The 16,613-nt window shown below is 42.8% G+C and overlaps 1 protein-coding gene across 2 annotated transcripts in view; it reads left to right on the top strand.

The window, feature by feature from the left end:
• The window catches only part of LOC120945484 (ATR interacting protein), a 292,609-nt gene that overhangs the window by 154,531 nt on the left and 121,465 nt on the right, over positions 1-16,613 (top strand). The window contains exon 7 of one of the 2 annotated variants that reach the window (XM_040359653.1): positions 11,026-11,106. The exons of the other annotated variant lie outside the window; for it this stretch is intronic. Coding sequence (XP_040215587.1) covers positions 11,026-11,106 — 81 coding nt within the window. The remainder of the gene's footprint in view (positions 1-11,025; positions 11,107-16,613) is intronic. 2 annotated transcript variants of the gene reach the window in all.

Below are 16,613 nucleotides of genomic sequence, written 5' to 3'. Positions count from 1 at the left end.
GCAATTTTAACTTTCTAGGGCTTTTATTCACACTTCTGGTGAAACCCCGTCTCTCAAGACCCCTGAGGGAGTATGTCCAGGGGCATGAGAAAGACTGTGCAGACGGGCCATATTACCTGGATCCTTGCTGATCTCACCTTCTGTGTAGGGAGACCCCAGGATGGCACAGGACCACTGCTGCAGACAGGCTTTGTCATTTTTATGGGACTCTAGAAACAACATGTTTAGTGCCAGTCTGGAAGCGGGAGGACCATGGCAGCATATTTAAATGTTCACCATTTCTTTCTAACGCATGGTCCAGAAACCCTTCTGCCTTTGAAGCCGCCATACTGGCGATTGCACTGAGCAAAACCTGACCTCTTCCACACTTCCTGCCACCTCCCACCGCCACACCCAGGCCACATTAATTATTACATACTTGGACTCCCTGCTACCTTGCTAGTCTGTACTTGTGTGGCAGATCATACGCTCAGAGGCAGCGGTCCTGGGAGCCTGGGCAGATTGTGATTGGCTAACCGTGCCAGGGGTGGCTTCTTGCCATACATCCCAGAAGAGACACCTTTTGACACCCTCAAGCTTTGAACGCTTTTGCAGGGATCCAACACCTATGAGACATGGGCTTTCAATGGCTTATGCAGCACTGATGTCCCCTCCAGAAAATGTATGTGTCCTACTTGAATGGGAGTGAGATTTTAGCCAGCAATTTTCTCAAGAGCAACGGGACTATATTTTGTTTTTTGCCTTGTCAAATTCCTCTAGACTCCAAGAAGCAAAATACAAATGACTAACCAGGTGGTATAGGATCACAACCAACTTACATAAAATGTACCCGGAGAGCTCTCCCAACTGTTGAAGAGGTGGAAACTAAGAGAGTACCCTATTTCATATATACTGGACACACCCAGTGATCTAGCCTTTCTGGTCAAGAGTCAGTGCCTTGATTCCTGACCTCACTGGCATGCCTTCTTCAGCTATAGTAAGTACTTCCTCAAAGTGGACATACAAAAGTTATTTGACAATCTATCTCCTAAATGCTGCAAAGTCCTGTGTTTCCTCCAACTGGAAGTCATGCCAGACTCCATCTATTAACCAATGGATAAAGATGGTAAATTAATCCGCTTATGGAGGACCTCACATTATTGTTGCACCAACAGGAAGAGCGCTTCTGTAAGACATGGTTTTACTACACATTTTTCTTTATCGTACATCACGGGACACAGAGCCGCATAGCCATTACATGTGGGTTATAGAGTCTACCTTCAGGTGATGGACACTGGTGTAATCAATTAAACAGGAAGTTCCCTCCCTATATAACCCCTCCCCTACTGGGAGTTCCTCAGTTTTTTCATCAGTGTCTAAGGTGTTGGTCACGAGTTAACATGTGCTCTTAGGAGCTCCACTGGAGGGATCCATGCTGGATGTAAAAAGCCTCCATAAATCCAGATCCGTCCAAGGTGCTTCATAGCCAAAGTGGACGGTACCCGGGCCTCGGTACGAAGAATGAGGTTTAGCCTATAATGCCTCTCTGCGGAGGGCTGTGGTGTTCCTGTCATGGACCCCGGTCCCTGAAGGTCTAGGACTATACCCACGGTGAAGGGAAGATTGGGCCTCTTGCTTGGCAATACCCTGCAGCATGGAAAGGTAAGAGAGGGACCTACGGGACTTGGTTCGACAGTAGGTTTTCTGTAGGGGACTATGGGTCTCGCCTATATTATGTTTCTATGCATGGGCAATGTAAACCACGATGTCTTCTGAGACGTAATGGCTCAGGGCACCCAAATACCTCCCCCAGCCGGCATGTAGCCTGGGCCACTATGTCTGTTCAGACAGGATGGCTGTAGTACCCATATATCTCCCCTTGAAGGGGCTGGTACATAAAAAAAAAAAAAAAATGCCCTTAATCCTATGCAAAGGATTGTCTTCCATGAGTAGCTGCAAGTCTTATCTGTTTTTCCACTACTATGGGCAGTAAAAGACATGCCTGATGTTTTCGCTTACCATGCTTTCCAAAGACAGAAGCTTAAGTGTTAGCTGGTCTATTGTGCGTCCCACTTCCTCAGCTTCAGGCTCTACCATGTCGCACGTGCTCACCGGCTCAGTGCAGTCGCAGAGAGGGCTTTTCAAAAAGGCCCAGACGTCAGAGCTCTGTAAAGCTAGGGGGACACAAACGTAAGCACCTTGTGTGAGTTGGATACAGATTCATCTAAGATGCCTACTCCGCATCTAGCTGTGCAGATTAGCAGGCATTGTTGCTGTCAGACTAAGTTCAGCTGTTGATTCACCTGGGTTAAGCTGCTCTGCTTTTAGCTTAGGACTTTTGTCTCCCCATTGAATAAGGTCAGGGGTAGGAATATAAAAAGGAATCGCCACCTGAACCTGGTGGCCCCTTATTCTCCCCTGTAGAGACATAAACGGCTCACAGATTGAGCCATCAGACCTGTCAGGCACTGCAGCCTCCCCCAACATTGCAGCCACTCTGCATGTGTTTTGTTTTTTGCATCTCATTTGTTCTACAAGAGGTTAACTGCTATGTTCGCAGCATCCTCACAAGAAGAAAAAAAAAAAAAAAAAAAAGCAGGGTGTGTCCCTTTTTCCTGCTTTAATCCTTAAACAAAGGGATTAGAAGAGCTGGGGATGAAGGTTCACTGTCAGAGGACAGGAGACAGGAGCTGCAGCCTAACTAGGAGAAGCTATCAAAAGCCCTACAGGTTCTGATTGCACCTGCAGTCTTTTCAGAGATTCATGCTGCATATAACTTCCCTCTGCCTACTCGGCCAAAGCCTCTATCTTCTCCTTAGAGTGTAAAGAGAGGTTTTCCTATAGGTGGCTAGTAAGACCCCCATATGGTCCTCAGCCTGGTGTCGGCTTCAGGCTAACCAAATGCACATCTGAGGGATGTACAGTTGCTGGTACACATTGCTAACGTCTCTTAATTGAGGAAACGCACATCTACAGAGGATAACTTCCTCTTTACCAGTCCGCATGTTGCATAAGATACATGAGTTTGGAATGCAAGTGGGATAAAAACAAGTAACAGAGCATGTTTTATTGTGGATCGCATAACGATACATGTTTCTGTCTGTATGGTGTTGCATGTTTGTTAGAGTTGCATAGAAATGCTTGAGTGCATAAAGATGCTAGTTACCTGATCACTCAAGTCCTGGATTACCCAAGGATATTTGGTAACACAGAGAGACTTGTTTCCGCAGAAAGGCCTAAAAATCGCATAAAGACGTTTGTATGCATAAAGATGCTGGATCACACATGGTCCCCTGATCACCCAAGTCCTTGATTACCCAAGGATGTTTGGTCACACAGAAGAGGTTTGTTTCCACAGAAATGCCTAAAATCGCATAAAGTTGCTTGGATGCAAAAAAGATGCTGGATCACACATGGTTACCTGATCATCCGCCTCCTGGATTACCCAAGGATATTTGGTCACACAGAGAGGCTTGTTTCCACAGAAGTGCCTAAGTTCGCATAAAGATGCTTGTATGCATAAAAATTTTGGAATCACACATGATTACGTGATCACCCAAGTCCTTGATTCCCCAAGGATATTTGGTCACACAAAGAGGCTTGTTTCCACAGAAATGCCTAGAATCGCATAAAGAGGCTTGAAGGCATAAAAATGCTGAATCACACATGATTACCTGATCACCCAAGTCCTTGATCACCCAAGTCCTTGATCACCCAAGTCCTTGATCACCCAAGTCCTTGATCACCCAAGTCCTTGATCACCCAAGTCCTTGATCACCCAAGTCCTTGATCACCCAAGTCCTTGATCACCCAAGTCCTTGATCACCCAAGTCCTTGATCACCCAAGTCCTTGATCACCCAAGTCCTTGATCACCCAAGTCCTTGATCACCCAAGTCCTTGATTACTCAAGGATATTTTGGTCGCACAGAGAGGCTTGTTTCTACAAGAATGCCTAAAGATCGTTTAAAGATGCTTGAATGCAAAAAGAAGCTGGATCACACATGGTTGTCGGATCAACAGCGTCCTGGATTACCCAAGGATACTTGATCACATAGAGAGGCTTGTTTCACAGAAATGCCTAAAGTCGCATTAAGATGCTTGAGTGCATAAGGATGCTGGATCGCACAGGGGTGCTTGGTCACACAAGGGTTCTTGTCCGCACAGTAGTGCTTAAAATGCATAAGATGTTGATCGCATGGAAGATGCTGAATCGCATAAGGATGCATGATTACTTTAAAGTTGCACATGGCGGCCTAATTAAGCAATACAGGATTCCTTGTGTTTGCATAGAAATACGTGTCTGCATGGGTTCATGTTGCACATTGTTGCATAACACGTTTATAGCGCATGCTTACTTGCAAGATGCTTGTTCCAGAGCACACATGCTATATGCATGTTTTGCTTAAAACATATTTATATGAATTCATGCTTCCAGGAACACACGCTGCCATGTACACATACTTCCATTGAGGCATATGGCTTTAACACTTGCCACATACACATATGGGGAGCCAGTTGCATATGTGTTTATTTACTTGGGTCTGCAGAGGTTGTCTGCGTTTCGCAGGGGAACAGCACTATCTCCAGTTGGTGGTCTTGCCCTTTTGGGTTAGCCTCCGTGCCTGAGTTGTCAGGGTGCTAGGACCCGCCTCTAGCAGGTCTGTAGGCCCAGGGTATAGCAGTAATGGCATACCGAAGCAAACGCCTGCTGATGGGTCAGTCAGTAGCCTGGCTGGACCTAAGGATGTCCAGCATGGTCAAGTATCTGGAACGCCTGGGTTGGGATTCCAGTCTAAAGATACATTCTTTCATTTGACAAGAAGCTGGGTATGTTTGGCACAGTCCAAAAAGGAGAGTTTTTTTGGCCTCAGACAAGACCATCGCTATAAGAAAACTGGTCTATGTGGTCATGGCAAGGAACAGTTCCTTACTTTTGGCCTTTTGCTTAAGGCACTAGGGAAGATGCTGGCTTCATTCAAGACAGTTCCCTATACTAACTTTTATTCAGGGCTGTTATAAACAGTATTTTGTCGGCCTAGAAAGAGTAGATCTTGACCTAGCATTATCCAAAGAACCCGGTCTCAGAGATATGATGGAATTCCTCTTGGTGATTCTTAACTAAAAGTGTTTGCCAGGTCAGGAAGAGACCATGGCCCAGGGGAAGTAGTCAAGCTTCAAGGGAGCCTTATATGTCAGCTAGAGCTACCGATGGAGCATCTGGCTTAGGGGCCTGAACGTTCAGGTGGCAGGTTGGTTCTGTTGTGAGTACAATCAGACTATGCCATACTAGTGATTTACTTAATTTACCAAGGAGGAGCTTGTGCCTTGCCTATTGACATTCGTCATTTCATGAAATGCAGAATGGGCAGGCGATTCGCTGGAGCCATCAACAAGTGTCTCCGGGAGAATGACCTCTACACCCCGACTGTTTTCCTGACCAAATGTCACAGAAATAGTACCCTGTACATAAGATGTATTGGCGTCCAGGCTCAACAAGAAATTGAACAGCTTGGGGTCAAGGACAAAGGATCCACCCGCATGCGGGGCAGATGTGTTAGTAATTCGGGGGGACCAGTTGTCACTGGTTGTGTCTCTCCCCCCAGTGCCGCGACTTTTGTGGCTTCTATGTAACATTAGAGGAGAACGGAAGCTGGCCTGATTACTCCGGCATAACCCTGACGACCTCTCGGTGCAGGAACGGTAAGGGTGGTAGTAGAGGACCCATGGTCCCTTACATCTTGTCCAGGCCTACTTTGCAGGGGGTATTACATCCTGCCTTGCAACAGGTGAATTAATGGTCTGGCTATTATAGCCCACATTCTCGAGGATCGGGGCTTTCAGAATCGGCAGCAATTCCCTTGATTCATACAAGAGAGCTGGCCTCCAGGACCAGATATCCTACGGTCTGGAAGGCCCATGTTCCTGGTGTGAAACCAGATGGTGGCATCCGTGGAAGTTTGTCAAAGGTAAAATTCCTGCCTTCCTACATTTGGAAAGGAGACGGAGCTAGCCTTAACTTATATCAAGGATCCGATCTCGGCCTTGCTTCCAAAGGTCGCTTGCTTCACACTCTTTGGTCCGGGCTGTTATACAAGGGGTGATGTACATAAGTCCACCAGTTGGGTCGCCCTTGTGCTCGGAGGATTGGCTCTAGTTTTGTCAGCTTACAGGGTCAGCTCCTTGGGCCGATGCACCATATTTCCCTTCATCCTTAAACAAGGGAGTTGGTGTTCTTGGTTGTGGTAGCCTCCAAGAGAGTTTCAGTATTGGCAACTTTCTTGGTATAGAGCCATACTCAATTATTCTTACAAGTAGAGTGATTTTCACCCTCACCCAACCTTATTTACTAGAAGGATCTAGTATTCACTTGAATCTAGATTTTCTTGCCTTCCCTTTTTTCAAAACCTTGTTTCACGGAAGGAAAAGTTATTGCTTTTCTCTCAATTGAGATGAGAGCAGTTAAATTCCTATCTGAAGGTTCCAGATATAGAAAGCTGACGTTTTTATTGGGCTGCCAGAAGACCCTAGATGGGCAGGCTATGTTCAGGTCAGCTATTAAAATGGTTCTACTCTCTCTCTCGTTGGAGTAAGAAGGGTCTAGGCCTATCTGAAGTGGCTGATCGGATACGGAAAACTGATGTTGTGGCGCTACCAGGAGGCCCCAGGAAAGGGCAGGCAGCGTCTAAAATCAACTGTTTTTAAGGTTGATTCATCAGGTTATTATTCAGGCTTGTGGTTTAGTGTAGGATTCCCCCTGTTTTTTTGTGGGGGTGCTCCCTACCGGGATGGTAAGCGCTTTATGCGCAATGCATTTCCAAGCCTTTATGACACAGATTTTCAAGGCCGCAACTTGGTCATCTGTGCTTACGTTCACCAATTCCTATCAGGTTGAACATAAGACGGCAAGAGGATGCAACTTTTTGGCGCAGTATGCTGCAGGCAGCATTATAGGTCCTCACGTCTGATGGCGGTCTGCCATCCCCTCAGTAAGCATTGCTTTGGGACATCCCACATGTAATGGCTATGCGGCTCTGTGTCCCGTGATGTACGATAAAGAAAATAAGATTTTTATAACAGCTTACCTGTAAAATCCTTTTCTTGGAGTACATCACGGGACACAGAGCTCCCGCCCCTCTTGTTTGGGGATATTGGGACACTTATTGCTTTGCTACAAAAACTGAGGAACTCCCAGTAGGGGAGGGGTTATATAGGGAGGGAACTTCCTGTTTAATTGATTACACCAGTGTCCATCACCTGAAGGTAGACTCTATAGCCCACATGTAATGGCTATGCGGCTCTGTGTCCCGTGATGTACTCCAAGAAAAGGATTTTACAGGTAAGCTGTTATAAAAATCCTATTTTCCTCATCCTAGAAAGACCTCCTGGCCGAAGATCCCCCCCCCCCCCCCCCCCCACACACACACAGGCAGCGAAATAGGATGCTCCTATCCCGTTTGCACCTCATTCCTTCCCTCAACATTAAGAACCTCCTTTTAGTGGGCCTTTTTGTAGGTTCACCTTGCAGGTGACTTTGATTACTGTATTGTATGCCAGAGCCATTCTCATTGTACTGTTCCATATTATGACTGTACTTTAAACTGCCAGTTTCAAATTTATTGGAAATATCTATTGCTATACATGTTCTGCACGGTGCTCTATGTATTGTAACTGTTGTTTACCTGTTCTGTCACCTACCAAAAATAAAAAGAATGAAAAAAAAAAAAACAAGGCCCGGGGGTCCTGCAGTGCCTCCTCTAATAGTACATGACACCGACAGCCAGGATCACTGCCTGCTGCCTGAGCTGCAGTACTCCTCCTTCCTTAAAGTGATTCTAAAGTCCAAGGCATTCCCAATTGCACCTGGTCCTGTATGGTGATGTCTAATCCAGAAAATGTCTTTGTTCCTCCCAAGCATTTTGCCCAGCAATAACCTATAGAAGAGGGTTTCAAAAGAAGTAGTATGATCCTTCGTTCTGAGGCATCAGGCAGGAGACCAAATATGATGGGCGCTAAAAATCATCATGCTGTTGCGATCTGAATGGAATGGGTTCCGAATGGGAATGTAAATTTCTCTTAATCTCCATAAAGCCTTTTACTCTCTGTCCTGGCAAACTCTTTGCTATATTACAGCAATGGAACTTCGGTCCTATATTCTTTCATTTGCTAAGTACCCTATATTCTAATCTTATGGCCTCCATAACCATCAATTGACTCGATAACAATACAAACTGGCACTAGACAGGGTTGGCCGTTATCAACCTTATTCGTAATTGCTATCGAAAGGTTGGCTACAGCGATCCCACAGAACCCCAATATCTTGGGTGTACAGTGTGCAGGTGGGAAACACAAATGTGCACTATTCTTTTGTTGTTATTTTTGACTTCTCCTGTCACCACTCCTCCTCCTAATCTTTTACAGCTTTTACAGGGATTCGGTGCGGTATCTGTCCCCCTGTATTAACCCGTGTAAAATGGAAGCCCTTAATGTCCAGATCAGACTCTAACATCTCTTCAGGCTTCCTATCCTTTCACTTGACAACCTCAGGCCCCACCTTCCTTGGGCATTAAACTCACTTTAGAGATCACACACGCTGCCCATCCCAATGTCTTCATCCTAACTGAAGAAGCTTCAATCTAGCATTTTTAAATTCATTTGGGGACCTAGGGTTTGCAGGGTGTACCGCAAAACATTATATGCCCATAAATCCTCAGGGGGCTTGAGTGTTTTTTACCTACTGCGATACTACAGAACAGCTCAATTAGCTCAGCTACTTCAAATTTAGGCATCCTCCTACAAACCTAATTGAGTCACGATTGAATCCCCATCGGGGTCTCCTCGGCCCATAGATCTCCTTATGTGGCTTCCTTTCAACTGTTGCAGAGCTATACTGCTACTCTCCCATTCCCTTCTAATGTGGGATATGACATGCAAATTATATCCCCTTAAGTTCACTCACGTACCAGTCACTCCCATCATTAATAACACCTTGTTCCCAACTGGATTAGATTATATCTTCTGAATCACTTTTTAGACCACAATGGGGTCAGACATCAAGAGAATTCCCTTCAAATACTTGACCTGCCACCCTTGGAGTTCAATTTGCATCAAATACTTAATTTTGTCCGCTGTCTTATCCACTTGCCTACTGGACCAATTCTGACACTTCTCACCTACTTGTAAAAATCTACATTTGTTTGCTACAAAATTACTTAAAACCCCCAAGCATTGTACATCATTTTTTTAGCAGATGCCTTGTAGAATAAAATTCTGGGTTTTGCAATTGTTGATGTCACGCGGTATTTGCGTATCGGTTTTTAAAATGCAATTGTTTTGGAACAAATATGCTTTAATTAATTTTATTGCACACAAACACAATATAATACCCAATTTTTTGTAAAAGATTGTTACGCAAGTAAATGGATACTTAACATGTCACACTTTAAAATGGCGCATGCCCAATTGCGCCTGCCCACCAAACTAAGGTGCTTAAAATTCTGTATAGGCAACTCTTAATTTTACCAATTGGGTTGCACCGATACTAGTATCCGTGCTGATTCCAAGCATTTGCATGAGTATCAGTACTCTTGCAAATGCTCTGATGCCTAATCCGATACCTGTTGTATCGGGCCAGGCACCCTCAAAGTAGTGGGAGGGGGGGGCGAGCAGCCTCACAGATTATCGGTGCAGCAAGCATCTGACGGCCGCTTCTCCTCATCTCCCACCTGTGGCTGTCAGATGCTTTATTGAAAGCTATACAGGGAGATCGGTGCTTGTACCTCCCCCCACCGCTGCACCGATCGTCCACGATTAGCCCCCCTGTGTGCTCCTCGTTCTGTCCGTGTCCACCTCCGGCTTTTTCCTTTTCTGAAGGAAATCCATCTGGATCTGGCATCTGGACTTCCTCCGTTATTGTCTAGACTCCGGAGAATGATCTTCTCAGCCTGAGGCGTTTTCAAGATCTTTGTTGGCGTTTGAGGATGCTGTATATGGACCTTCTGGCCTCCAGGTTCAACAACATACTAAGCTGGTTTTTCTCCAGATGAGAGATCCTGTAGCCTTTCAAGTAGAGGCTTTGCTGACACTGTGGGGGAGGGGGCAGTTTTATCCTGATCTACTTGACCCTTTTTGTGCTACAAAGGGACAAGGTTATTTTGAGGCCCAAGGCCTCTTTTCTTCCTAAAGTGGCTTTTTCGTTACACATTAACCAGGACTCTGTCCTGCTCCTAAACATCCTAATGAGATTTCCCTTCATTGCCTGTATGTGGTACATTCCTTTTGAGTTGATCTCTCAGCTACAGCTTCCTTTAACAGTTTGATTCTGTTTGTCATTCCTGATAGTCCCCGTATTGGACAGCCTGGTTCTCATTCCACCATCTCTTGGTGGATTTGGCGGCTTATCGTTCACGTCTATGACCTCAAGGGCAAGGTTCTCCCTTTTCCGGTAAAGGTGCACGCCACTAAATCAGTTCTTCATGATCTTTTCAGCACCAGGTAGCCTTTTCTCAGATTTGAAAGCCTGTGACCTAGTGTTCTGCTCACATATTAATGCTGGCTTTGTTCATAAGGTTCTTCAGGCAACTTGATTGAGCCACCGTGTTTGTTCTTATAAGTCTGTTTGTTTTTTTTATTCTGCCACCTCTGTTAAACTGTTTTTGGATATCCATGTGTTTCAAAAACTCTTGTGTATTGTAATGTACAATTAAGAAAACGGGATTTTTGGATTAGTGTAAAATCCTTTTCTTGGAATACATTGCGGGACACGGGTCCCTCCACCCTGTTATGATCCACTGCTACTATTGCTTGCTAAGAAAACTGAGGCATGCTGTAACTGGGAGGGGGGTTATACTGGACTGTAATTTCAGCCTTTATTGCCAGTGTTAAGTATTCTAAAAGCAGCAGCATAACTGTATTCCTGAATACTCCTTCTGGGTATAGTAAAATGCTCCAAGAAAATAAGTTTACAGCAAGTCAAAAATCATATTTGATAGTTACGATCGGTAAAAAAAAAAAACTGGCTTCTGTTTTGTTTGAATTTTATTTTATAGAGATTGAAGTGTCCTATGCAACAATTAAGCAAGCAAAAGTATTTTCCAGGTCTTGCGGTATGCAGAGGATGAACACTCAAGGTGTGTAAGTGGTCAGTCAAAAAACACAAATATATAAATTGGTTTCTGCGTTTTATTTTTTATTTTTTTTATTGCTTTACATTTTTAAGTTGTTTTACCTTTCAATGATCCCTTCAATTTGTATGAAACTATTGCATCAGCTACCAGAGGCAGTGGTATAATATTGTGGTAAAATGTTGCATTAGCTACCATTTGGCTTTAGTAACAACAAACAGTGGTTAACTGTTATGTAAACAAAAAAAATGTAAGTAGTGTTGTAGATTGTATACATGGTCATCAATCAAATAGAAGTGACACACACAAACATGAAAGTAGATTTAAAATTGTGGAGAAACCCTCAAAGTGGGGCTTTTTAGGCAACAATATTGGAAGTAGTCAAAGTAGTACAACATTGTTTTTTTTTAATGTTCAAAAAAAAGGGAGAGAAGGAAAATAAACATATATCACACAGAAATATTTAAAAACAATACATGAGGGTGTATCAGTAGAAAACAGAGTCCATAATGCAATTACAAGGCCCTACGCGTTTCGGATTTCCCTTCTTCAGGGGCCGAAGTATATGAAGTCAAAGGTATTTTGAACACTTTTCACTCAGGACGCTTGATCAACCTTGCACACCCCAGAAAGAGACACCGCTAACAGGACGCAGAAAGATTCCTCAAGATGGAAATAAGAGGAAAAGACGCTGGCAGTCTTGAATCGCAATAAAGCAAAACCTCGGGCACAGTAGTCACAAAGTAGCGTATGGTAATAATATTATTACGTGTCCATAAAATAAAAGGAGAGGGTAACTAAAAATAAAGTATTAAATATAATTATCAAAAAAGAAATTATTAGTGTGTAAAAACACTGCATACCTATAATTACAGATGGGTGTCATATAGGATTGGCCAGAGGGGTCAGTAAGGAGCAAAATAGCTCAGATATGGAGCAAACACTTTGTAAGACCACAAAGACGTGCCGACTGCACCGCTGACGTCCAGCAATGTCAAAATACCTTTGACTTCATATACTTCGGCCCCTGAAGAAGGGAAATCCAAAACGCGTAGGGCCTTGTAATTGTATTATGGACTCTGTTTTCTACTGATACACCCTCATGTATTGTTTTTAAATATTTCTGTGTGATATATGTTTATTTTCCTTCTCTCCCTTTTTTTTGAACATTAAAAAATACCAATTTTGTACTACTTTGACTACTTCCAATATTGTTGCCTAAAAAGCCTCATTTCGGGGGTTTCTCCACAATTTCCTGTCTATCAGGGGTGTTGGCAACTGTTCGAGATCACCCCAAGATGTTCTATTTATACTGAAAGTAGATTTAAGACCGCAAATTGCAATAATGCAAATTAAAAAGAAGTCCTAAATAAAATCCCAAATGCCACACATGTGAAATATGAAGTGATTAAGTAGAAGTCCAGAACTGTATCGAAAAATAACAAGATAAAAAAAAGAATAAAGTAAAGTGGGGAACCGCGCTTAGAGAACCAGTAGATGGAGATAAATGGCAAAGAATGGGATGTGGGTATAAATGAAAATCAGAGAATGGGGAATATATATATATATATATATATGTGTAGAGAATGAGACTGCAGCCCCCCCGGTATGTAATCCCCTAGGGGACACAGAGAGAATATGTGGAAGGTGTGGGGGGTGGTGGCGCTGTCTCAACTGGAGGCTATACGTACCAGAAAATTGGTACTAAATGAACTTTTATCAGACCCAATGGGGCTACCTCAAATAGGTCTAGGTGTGGAAAAAGGTAAAAGTGCCTCAGTGAAGTGCTCAGAGAGAACCCGAGCACTATGCTATATAACAGAGTGGTGTATTATACAAAATATGACTAACAATCAAAATATCATGGGTCCATAACATAACAATAATACAATGAAGTGCAACTGATATATGTGTATATGTATAAGTATATAAATATGTAAAGCGGCCTCGCCGCTGGCAATCAAAGCCGGTGTACAACAATCAAGTGCAATGGGCTAAGTGTACACAGAGATTCCAGATCCACAGTCCAGTGAAATCATCTGAGGGTACACAGAAGTACCAAATAAATAATCCAGTGGAAAAAAATCCAGTGAACAAATTGTAAATGTTCCAGTGAACAAAATGTAAATATACGCAATCAAGTGTACAAAAAGTGTACGAAAAATAAATTAAGGTATACAAAAAATACAAAAAATAATAATAAATTGATTAGTGGTCCATAGGTGTTAAACTATGTAAATACACAAAGTAAGCATATGGTAGTTCGTGACTATGTGCATCCAATCACAGTGTGTTCACAGTCAGCATTTCATGTGACTTCTCGCAGTGGTCCGGTGCTCCCCCTTTGGGCCCCCACTCACCAGAGGCACTCACCCCTGCAGGGGTAAAGTGCATAAAATGATGATTTCCAGATACCTCGCCTTTTCGGGTTGTCCGGATGTATTTTGCTGGTGTGGTCAATACCGGGCCTTGTTGATGTTCAACTTCCTCCAAGGGGAAAAAATAAAAAGGGACTTCTCATAGGGTAGTAGTTCCAAACAGGGGTAGTTTTATTAATGGTACCGCCGCGATGCTGGCATGTACCAAAGTAAAATGTATATACAAGATTAAAAATTATAAAAAGTCATCAAACTGGGAAAAAGATTCCGATTCAAAATAATAAAAAGCAAGATGAGAGCAGGTAGGCAGCTAGTCTCCCAGCACAGCACTTGTGACCAGTTGGAGCGATCCACGCCAGCCTGAGGAACGGCGTGCGTTCCACCGTGTGATCAGCTGTGGTCCACTGGTTATCCCGGAAGTGCGTGCCGGCTTGCGTGTGTCCGGACACACGCAAGCCGGCACGCACTTCCGGGATAACCAGTGGACCACAGCTGATCACACGGTGGAACGCACGCCGTTCCTCAGGCTGGCGTGGATCGCTCCAACTGGTCACAAGTGCTGTGCTGGGAGACTAGCTGCCTACCTGCTCTCATCTTGCTTTTTATTATTTTGAATCGGAATCTTTTTCCCAGTTTGATGACTTTTTATAATTTTTAATCTTGTATATACATTTTACTTTGGTACATGCCAGCATCGCGGCGGTACCATTAATAAAACTACCCCTGTTTGGAACTACTACCCTATGAGAAGTCCCTTTTTATTTTTTCCCCTTGGAGGAAGTTGAACATCAACAAGGCCCGGTATTGACCACACCAGCAAAATACATCCGGACAACCCGAAAAGGCGAGGTATCTGGAAATCATCATTTTATGCACTTTACCCCTGCAGGGGTGAGTGCCTCTGGTGAGTGGGGGCCCAAAGGGGGAGCACCGGACCACTGCGAGAAGTCACATGAAATGCTGACTGTGAACACACTGTGATTGGATGCACATAGTCACGAACTACCATATGCTTACTTTGTGTATTTACATAGTTTAACACCTATGGACCACTAATCAATTTATTATTATTTTTTGTATTTTTTGTATACCTTAATTTATTTTTCGTACACTTTTTGTACACTTGATTGCGTATATTTACATTTTGTTCACTGGAACATTTACAATTTGTTCACTGGATTTTTTTCCACTGGATTATTTATTTGGTACTTCTGTGTACCCTCAGATGATTTCACTGGACTGTGGATCTGGAATCTCTGTGTACACTTAGCCCATTGCACTTGATTGTTGTACACCGGCTTTGATTGCCAGCGGCGAGGCCGCTTTACATATTTATATACTTATACATATACACATATATCAGTTGCACTTCATTGTATTATTGTTATGTTATGGACCCATGATATTTTGATTGTTAGTCATATTTTGTATAATACACCACTCTGTTATATAGCATAGTGCTCGGGTTCTCTCTGAGCACTTCACTGAGGCACTTTTACCTTTTTCCACACCTAGACCTATTTGAGGTAGCCCCATTGGGTCTGATAAAAGTTCATTTAGTACCAATTTTCTGGTACGTATAGCCTCCAGTTGAGACAGCGCCACCACCCCCCACACCTTCCACATAAGATAAAAAAAAGAGTAACTCCACTTTTGTTGAGAGAAAAAAAAACATACCCTTCTGGGTGATATGTACAGTAAAACCTTGGTTTGCAAGCATAATTTGTTTTCAGAAACATGCTTGTAATCCAAAGCACTTGTATATCAAAGCATTTTTTTTACAGGGTATAAAAGAGAGGCACCTCTAAGTGTAGCAATAAGTTGCTAAATGTTGTACCTTCATTAAATGTAACCATATAGCTACACTTGGAGGATCCTCTTTTTTTTTTTATACTCAGTTGTGACATGACGCTACACTTATATCAAGACATCGCTTGTATATCAAAGCAAAATTTATAAAAAAAAGTGTTGCTTGTCTTGCAAAACGCTCTCAAGCCAAGGTTTTCCTGTACATTGCAGGGATTTTAACAAACTTTGTTGCAGATTCCTACTTTTTTTGTTCTGAAGAAATAGCTGTTTGCCTGTGTCCATGTGCGGAGTAAATCTGTATGGGAGTGGTTTTATAATTATCAATCGGCTGCTGCACCTGCAGGGCTCTGAGGAAAGTGGCAAGGTCTGCATCCCCTTTAGATGGGATTTCCCTTTGGGAATATCTTACCAAAATCAACATTTTTATTGCAGGGGATACGCGAAATCTGATTTGTATCTGTTAGATATCTGGAAAAATTAGTGAGCCAATCACACTTTGCTGGGGGACGTTCTGTAAACCATCTGTGTACAGAATACCTTCAGGTTGACATATTGCATTTTACAGAAAATTGCAGCACTTCAGATTTGAAAATAAAATTTTTATTTTTCAGTGTTTTTATTGAAAGTAAGTAAATAAAAATTGTAAAAAATGTCACATAGAAGGGCACATACATTTCTCAGGTGTTCATAACAATAAGAACACATAAACATTATAGATGCTTAGAGGGAACGATCCAAGAACTCATCCTGTACAGATTAATTGGAAAGGTAATTTTTAATAATATTCAATAGCAATATGACTTGTATAGGAATTGTATGCAGGCACATCCCGGGTTACAAACAAGATAGGTTCTTTAGGTTTGTTCTTGTGTGCAAGTTCTTTTGTATGCAAGTTGAAACAGGTAAAAAAATGTAAGTGTGACTCCAACCCAATTTTTTTTATTTTGTTTACGTTTTTTGGATCATTTGTTTTGCTGTCTGTGTTGTCTTTGTAAGTATGAGTCTTTTTTGTAAGTCAGATGTTTGTAACTCGGGCACCTGCCTGTATGCTATTTTTTTTTGTTCCATAATATTTTTATTAGAAAGTAAAGGCACAGATATGGAAGTCCTCAGGACAACCTATGGGCCGTCATCTGTCTAGTAAAGTCAACCAAAAATATAGGGTCTTGCCCACAGTGTACCATAAGTTGTTACAAGCAAAGTCATAACAAAAGAAAAAGCAAATGCTAGACTGAGGGGGGAGGGTAGAGAAGAGACAGAAAATGGAAAATTAAGAAACTAAAAATAGGAAAGAAAAAAGGAGTATCGGTCGCCGCAGTCGGTCGG

The sequence above is a fragment of the Rana temporaria genome, chromosome 7, assembly GCF_905171775.1.
Source record: "Rana temporaria chromosome 7, aRanTem1.1, whole genome shotgun sequence".
NCBI classification, from domain to species: Eukaryota; Metazoa; Chordata; class Amphibia; order Anura; family Ranidae; genus Rana; species Rana temporaria.
Note: the sequence above shows the minus strand (reverse complement) of the source record. Positions and strands in the feature narration are given on the sequence as shown.